Source organism: Meriones unguiculatus, chromosome 6, assembly GCF_030254825.1.
Source record: "Meriones unguiculatus strain TT.TT164.6M chromosome 6, Bangor_MerUng_6.1, whole genome shotgun sequence".
Taxonomy (NCBI): domain Eukaryota; kingdom Metazoa; phylum Chordata; class Mammalia; order Rodentia; family Muridae; genus Meriones; species Meriones unguiculatus.
The window spans coordinates 26,460,769-26,469,447 of NC_083354.1; the positions used below are offsets into that span (position 1 = coordinate 26,460,769).

General features: G+C 35.2%; 1 protein-coding gene across 1 annotated transcript; it reads left to right on the top strand.

Annotated features, from left to right (window-relative positions):
- Positions 1–4,760: 4,760 nt before the first annotated feature.
- LOC110565939 (vomeronasal type-1 receptor 4-like) lies at positions 4,761–5,751 on the top strand. The gene has a single exon (XM_021663719.1). It carries the CDS (start codon positions 4,816–4,818, stop codon positions 5,749–5,751), a length of 936 nt encoding a protein of 311 aa, XP_021519394.1. The 5' UTR covers positions 4,761–4,815.
- Positions 5,752–8,679: the final 2,928 nt, after the last annotated feature.

Sequence of the window (8,679 nt, forward strand, 5' to 3'; positions counted from 1 at the left end):
ATATTGATACTGTTGATTGTAATTGTTTTAGCAGTGATAAAATTATGGGGTAATTTTTAAAAGAAAAATTAACTTTATGAAAAATTGTGGATTGAGGCTTAAAATTTGAAGGACTTACAAGAAGAGAATAAATGCAAAAAAGGAGTATATTTAATTTTTTGGTATTTCAGCTATTCTGAAATATGACAGACATTCCTGATTCTATTGCTATACTTCCCTGAATAAACACCGAGATTGGTTTGTATAAAATCTCAGCTTACTTGTTATTAGAAAGAACATGCAAATACAGTGTTTTCTGCTGTGAAGAGTTAGGCTAGTCAACGTCTGTAAAATACATACAGGTATGTTTGTCTATTCCTACTGACATGGTCACTGTCAGGAGTTTCAGATCTACCATATATCTGTCTGATATCTGAGGTTGCTCTTAATAAGTGAAACCCAAAACAACAACAGCAAAACTCTAGCATATTTTACTCTTGTCTAACACCCTTCCAAATCTTCCTCCCGGGTAAACACGAAAACTCATCCTTGTGACCCTAAGTTTTATATCACAAGCCAGAGCTCTATTTCATTGACTATCGTCACTGTAGGTCTTTACCATACAGTACAGCAAAGAAATTCTCATTTACTAACCACAATGTCCTTATTGTTAAAGTTAGAACCACAGTCAAACTACAAATATGTATCATGTTAACCATTGTGAGAGCACAGTTCACTCATGAGTAAAATGATCCTAATGTTCTGCAGCTGAGCTTCAGTACATTTCCTCACAAACCCAAACTCTGCATTCATGAAATACACATCCATCATCTTCTCCTTGCAACCTTGTCAATCATTATTCTAAGGTCTTTCAAATTTTCATTACATGATTCATTTATTGTTGGGGAGAATATGTACACCTCCGACAGCATATATGTGTGGAGATTAGAGAAAATATGTTTGTAAAACTGGCTCTCTCCTTTGACCACAAGGGACCCTGGATTGAACTCTGGACATCAGGCTTGTTGAAAGCATATTTATGTATGTATTGAGCAGTCTTGCTGGCCCTCATAATTTCAGTTTCTGTGTATTTGTAGTTGATCCTAATAGATACAGCAGCTGGACAGAATTAAACAGCAGTCTAACACAAGAACTCTGTGGTTATCTATCATATAGCATGTATCAACCTTCCTTTCAAAGAATAAAAGCTATACCTTTGCATGTATACATCATGTTGTCTGTGTGCAATTCTTTGTTGATGGGCATGTGGAATGATTGCAACTTTCAACCATTTTCAATGATTCTGCTGTGGACAGAACTAAGGAAATATCTCTCCAAAATCCTGCTTTTAATTTTTAAAAATCATTCTAAAAAGTGGAATTGATGGATGAAATATTAATTCTTCTTTTACATAAAAAAGTATAAAATATTCTCAGGGCATCTATACCATAAGAACTTCTTCCAGAATGGTGTTTATAATAGCAACAAAATTAATAAAGCAGAAGAAATTACTTAGAAAATGCATTTCTTGTAAAAAACAAAATTATTACAATTTAAAATATAATCTATAGAGTGAAGTGGAAGGAACATTTATGCCATATTCTTCAAGGAGAATTTCAGGGACACAGACAAGACTGTTTTTCTCAAATTATTCCGTGTACAAAATGGCAACAGAGTCTCTGTATTACCAAAAACTAAGAATTACAAATTTCATTTTTCTACAACTTGACATACTGATCTAAAATTTGGATAGAAATTTGTGTAGAAAACTACATGATAGACTGCTTGATTTTTACAATTGGGACTCTGGGTTCAATCCATAAAATAGTAAAATTCAAATATAGTAAAATTGTAAATAGTAAAATTCCTATAAAAAACAGAAAGCACACGAATGACCATGGCAATTTTAAATATTCTGTGTAAGTTTGTAAAATTGCATTGACTATAAGAACTATCATTATTCAATGGCAAAAAATTTCCACAAAACCATAATCTTGAAAGGGGGGCTTGGTCTTTCAAAATCTTAATCAGCATACATAATATTGAACAATTGTAAGTTTTTAAAGATAATTTTTTATTCTCATCTTCCACGTTTTTTCTCCAGTCCCCCCAACATCTTTTTGCACAACTCTATATACATTATAACCCTTTATTAAAGCCACATTTGCTCTATTACCCTTTCCTTGATTCCTCAATTCCTCCTTTTTTCTTCTTTCTGGTTTCATAGGTCATAACTACTATCTCTCCATTGAGATTAATATGGATATGTCCCTGTTAGAAAACCAACATATGATCTTTGTTTTTCCAAATCCCTTACTGAATTATGTGGAAGTACATCTAGTTCCTAAATATTTCATGATTTCATTTTCCTTTACAGATGAACAAAATTCCACTGTGTAGAGATACCATACTTCCATTATCTGCAGATGAACATCTAGGATTGACATCGTTTCTTTGCCATTTTGAACAGAGCATCTTATGTGGATATGCAAGCATCTGTGTAAGACAGAGAATCCCTTGGCTACATGCTCAGAAATTATAAATCTGTGTTATATGGTAATTCTATTTTTAATATCTTGATAATTCCTGTTATTTCCTTTTTATTTAAATTTTTATTTATTCATTTTACATCCCAGTTGCAGCCACCTCCCTCCTCCCAGTCCCAGCTTCCTTGCCTCTTTCCCTTATCCCCCCTCCACTACTCCTCAGAGAAGGGGAGCTCCCTTCTAACCACTCAGTCCAGCAAGTCTCATCAGAGCTGAGCACATCCTCTTCCCCTGTGGCCTGGCAAGGTAGCCCCACCAGGGAAACTGATCAAAAAGCAGACAAGAGTCCATGTCAAAGTCAGTCCCCATTCCCTTTACTAGGGAACCTATGTGAGGACTGAGCTGCCCATAGGCTACATCTATGTAGGGAGCCTAGGTCCAGTCTATGCATGGTCCTTGGTTGAAGATAGTATTTTGTCCTCCTACCAGTGTAGAATGATGATTACATTTTCCCACGTCATCATCAGCGTTTGTCATTGTCTTGACAATAAGCATTCTAAGCTGTGCAATGACATCTTTAAGTATTTGTAATTTGTATATCTCTGAAAGGCAAGTATGTTGAACACTTGTAAAAAGTAGTGACTACACATTTGTTTTTTTCTTTAAAGAAATCTCTGCCCTGTTTGTTGACTGCAAAGTCTGTGGAGAGACTATTTAATCTTTATTTCCCTTGATACATTCTAGCTATAAAGGTCCTTATTAAAGTACAGAAGTCACTGTTTTTCTTCCGTTCTGTGCCTTTTCTCTTCACTCGGCTGTGACTTCCCTTTATGTGCAGTGGGCTTTTAATTTCCTGCAGTTCCCCTTCTTTATTCCCGGTGTACTGTCCGTGCTACGGAGTCTTGTCACCTCTGTCTACATCTTGTATTACTAGCATTTCCTCTGAGGGTTTTAGCTTATCATCCTTTGGGTCATTTAACATTAATTTTTGTGCGAGGTGAGGGGATATAGTCATCATCCAATTTTCTGCAGGAAAATATCCGCTTTACACAAAGCCATTCAGATTCATAAGTTCTGACCGTCAAAAGTTCAAAAAAGGAATTTATTTTGTCTTTCTAAGTTCTTCCTGAGAACTGCTGAGACTCAGCAGGACAACGACAAGGAAGCCCAGACCCCTTGTTATCCTTCTGACTCAAAACAGGTTATTCCCTGTGTGGCTTTGGATATTCTCATGTCCCTAGATCCTTGTGGCAATACAATTGGAATTGGTGATGAGTTATCAGTTTATTGAAGAAAGCAATACTCGTTTGTATAGAATCTGCAATTTCCTTTAGCATCTGTACAGGGGTTATGATTTCATACAATACTCAGCAATATTAACTCCTGCTTTTTTTATGTTCATTTGCTTTGATTAAGACCTGTTTTTCCTATATGTAATGATCTCTCATTGCAACTTTGATTTGCATCCCTCATTGTATTCTCTTTATTACTGATGACACTGAGCCTTTTTTTGCACATATTTCAGACATCTAAATTGCTTATAGGTAATTTATCCAAGTCATGAACCCATCTCTTATTGTTTTAGGTTTCTTCAAATTTAGTTTAAAATATGTTTGTAGGATAGAGGGATAAGCCAGTGGTCAACAGCACCCTGCTATTGCTTTGTGTCTGAGTTCAGTTGCTCCTATTTGTGGCTCACAAGCTTCTACACATTCAGGTGTAGCGGATCCGAACACTCTGACTCCTACTGGCACTCCCACCCACATGCAACCACCCCCAGCCCACACATAATTAAAAACAACATAAATATGAATATTAGGTATGCTTTATGTATCCTGAGTATTTAGCCAGTCTTTTAAAAGATTTTCAAATCTTTTCTGTTGTTTCTCTTAATGAATTTAAAATTATATTCCTTGTGAATTTCAGAAATAATGGGATGTCTTAAGAATTCTTTCTTTGAAAATTGACCGCAAATCATTCTGTTTAGTCAAAAGCAATGAAAACATTAAACATTTTAGGAGGGGAGCTTTTGAAAACAGGGTTTTTGCTTTGTGTAGCTCTGGTTGTCCTGAAAGTAACTCTGTAAATTTGGTTATCCTCAATTTCAAATGTCTTTCTCTCTTTGTCTCTTGATTGCTATGTTGTCATGCAACACCTTGTCCAGTAAAAACATTATTTTTCAGTAAACATATCTAAAACTTTCCATTTCAACAATAGATAATATTTACTTTAATAAAGAACAAAGCCTTAGATGTTCTTTCGATGGAAGAGCTATAAGGACAATAATAGGACATAATGCACACTGATAATGTCTTTCTAAGACAATACGTTCATTTATTTTTTAATAGGAATGCAAATGGCTTCTGAAAACTTTGTGGTGGGAATTGTTCTCTTCTCCCAGATTGCAGTGGGAATGCTTGGCAATTTCTCAATACTATTTTATTATATCATTTTGATAGTCAGTGGCAAACATTTAATGCCCAAAGACCTGATTATTGAGCACTTGACTTTTGCCAACTGCTTGTCTGTTGTCTCGAGAGGCATCCCACAGACACTGTTAGATTATGGATTTAAAGATTTCCTGGATGATATTGGATGTAAATTGATAGTGTATCTTTACCGAATAACAAGAGGAATGTCCCTATATGCTATGTGTCTATTGAGTTGCTTCCAAGCAATCACAATCAGTCCCAGCAACCCCAGGTGGATAATGCTTAAACACAGGGCCACCAAGTACATTGGTCCTTCCTGCTCACTCAGCTGGCTTATGCACTTTGTTCTAAACATCATGACTCCAGCAAGAGTGTTAGGTCCTAGTTACAACAAAAATGCAACAAACAGGATGAATTATGGGTACTGTTCATGGTTTGCATCTGGCAATTTTGCAACTGCACTTTACATGTTCTTACTGTGCTTCTCTGATGGTCTGGGTCTGGGTCTCATGGTCTACTCAAGTGCCTCCATGCTGAGTATCCTCTACAGACATAAGAGACAAGTCAAGCATATACACAGGGCTCAACACTTTCTAAAAGTCTCACCTGGAAACAGAGCCACCCAAACTATCCTCATCCTGGTGTGCACATTTGTCATCTCTTACTCATTCTCTTCCATTGTGGTCACCTTTACAACCTACTCCAAATATCCAATGCTATGGGGAGTATCTACATTTCTAGAAATGTTCTTTCCCGTATTTTGCCCATTTGTTCTCATCAGCAATATGATGTCTATTTCCAGCCTGTTTTTATCCTGCTTTGGTAGAAGACAGCTTCCTCCAAGAATGGCATGAGCCCTGGTCATCTGTCTTTTCTTATTTATTGTACAACGCTAAGACTGCAGTTTGAGAATATTTATCTTCCTATAACTGACTCTTTTCATATGTTCAGCTATCAGTAGTCAATTATCAGTCATCATTACTATCCAAAATGAACAAAATTTCAGATATATAATATTATCATATTATACAAATTGTTATGTAATATTAGGCAAAGCTGAACATGTGAAAATACACTTAGGGGACCAGAGGTTATCTGATGACTCGGGAAAAGGTATCTGGTTTTGTGTGTGTGTAACATAATTTTTATTTTATTTAAATGGGTATTTTTTTTTTTGCATATATGTCTGTGTACCACATGTATAAAGTACCTGCAAAAACTTAGAAAGGGCTTTGCATTCTGGAAGACTGGAGTTACAGAAAGTTTTGAGGCAATATTGAATGACAAAAAGAAAACCTAGGACATCTGGGAGAGCAGTCAGTGCTTTTAAGCACAAAATCATCTCTCCAGCCCTAAAATGTTTTGATAATATTTAAATTTTTTAAATTTGTATATGCGTATGTTTAAATATATTTATGCACATAACACACACGCCTGCTGCCCATGGAGACAGATGAATGTGTTGGAGGCTCTGGAACTAGAGTTACAGGCAGTAAAGAGCCACTCTGTGTGGTTGCTGGGGACTGAGCTTACTACAGGCTTTTAAACACTGAGCCAGCTCTCCAGCTCCAACCTCTTGTTTATTGCTTCTCATATGTAGATACTACAATTCTCCAACTGTCACTGCTATGAAAACGTTGTAGAAATATGGATGGAAACAGACTATCTCCGTGACTCTCGTTCTTATGTGCCACGAGTTTTAACGTTCACTTCCTGGAAAGTTCATCAAAGTATTCAATTTTATACAATTATGCTCTTTGTATGTATTCATTTTTTTCAATGAAATATGCTTCCGGCCTCCTGTTTTTCACTAAGGAGTTAGATTGCTAAAATACTTATTTATAGTAGCTTTTCCAAAGAGAAGTTTTCTTATTTTTTTGTAAAGAATAAATCAATTTAATCTGGGGTCTAGAGTATGCATACCCCTATAGCCCAAGTATTTCCAATCGAGTGGTTACAAAGAAGAAACAAGTTAGCCAGAGGAACTTGGTGCAAAGAACTTGAAATTCAGAGTTTATTTTTGAAGTATTGTTTTCTAAATAACTGTGATACTACCAAACTATAAGTACCATTCTCAAGTCTGTTTAGAGGGTGTGTAATTTGATTTCATTCAAATACCTCATCTTTAATGTTATTCCCATTTGCCAATTTCATAAAACATAACAATTTTGCATATTTGGGTTTGTATAAAACTGAATATTTTAAAGTCTTCTCTGATTTAATTCTTAGCATCTTGACTAATGCATCATCTATGAGCTTTCTCTGTATGTTACAGAAATTATCAATTGGTCATTCAGCTCCAAAATAAGTGATGATTTGTTTTCTCAATTTGTTGTTTCTTCTGGGCAGTAGTTTGCCTTATCTTATTACAAGATTTTATTTCCATACAAAAATAATTTAGATGTAAACATACTCTAGGGAAGGAAGGTTGCTACATTTAATCCTGGCTTACATTTTTCACAAGAATGCTTAGTTTCCTTCTGACACAAATGCACCATTGTGTTTATTAGGGAAAATGTAAAAGATGCTAGTCGGTGAGATAATGTTGCTACATAGCTATAAATACTCTGGGCTTGAAAATTCCACTGAGGGTATGTGCTATTGTGCTCTTTCTGGTAGGAAATGTGTAGTAAGTTCTGTATGACAAATGCTGTAAACAGTGGTCTGTATAAGGATCCTAGGGCACTGCATTGGCCAGGCAAGTATTCTGTCACTGGATTGACCACACTCAGTAAACAAAAATATCTAGCAAAGGAATCTAAGCAAAATTAAATGGGAAAACTTTTATTAACTGTTGTAATTTTTCTATGAGCTTGAAATGACATCACAACATTTTTAAAAAGTCAACTATCAGCAGAAATGCTAAAGCTTCTTACTTTTTGTCCCATAGAAATACCAAAATATTGCTAAAAATTTAGTGGAAGCATTTTCAAAATGTAAAATTGGATTTTTAAAAAGTTACCTAGAAAACATATATACACAAGCACAAGCTCTTTCCTAAGAATAAAAAAGGCAGGAACTTAAGAAATATAGAAAACAATTTCCTAGATTATTATTTAGTGTTTTTTACTCCTCTGGCAAAATGTGGAACTATATAAAAAATTTACCCAGAAAACCCACACACAACTCCCACACCCTATCCTAGGGATAAGGAAGACAGAAACTTAGGAAATATAGGAAACCACTTGATAGATGTGCTTTTTTATTTCTCTTATTGCGGTGGCAAATTATCTGACAAAGAAAAAATTTCTTCCACCGCACAATCTGAAGGCCAAGATTAAGATGGCAATGATTATCACAGCAGGGAGAATAGATGGATTTTGTAGTGAGGGGGGCATAAGGTATATGTTAATATTAAGTTCACAATAAGGAAGTAAAGAGATGATTGCCAGTACTCAGTACATCTTTTTCTTTGGCCCTTTTTATTAAGACTCTACATCAACCTATGGGGTAGTATCGCCCAGATTCAAAGTGGGTCTCCTTCCCTCAGTTGAACCTCTATGAAATACCTTCACACTCATATGGCAATAAAGTGTGAGGATCACAGTCAAACTGACACCATACGTATCATTTTAACTATAAAAATCAATCTTTTAGTAAGTCTATATGTTTAATTTCAAAACAGCACAGGTTTCTCAATTTTAAAAAGCATAATTAATCTTAAGGAGATAAATTCATATATACCACGACTGACCTAAAAATCCCAACACAGAATCAACATATATATATATATATGCATACATATATACATATACATATACATATATAGGTATATATGTAAA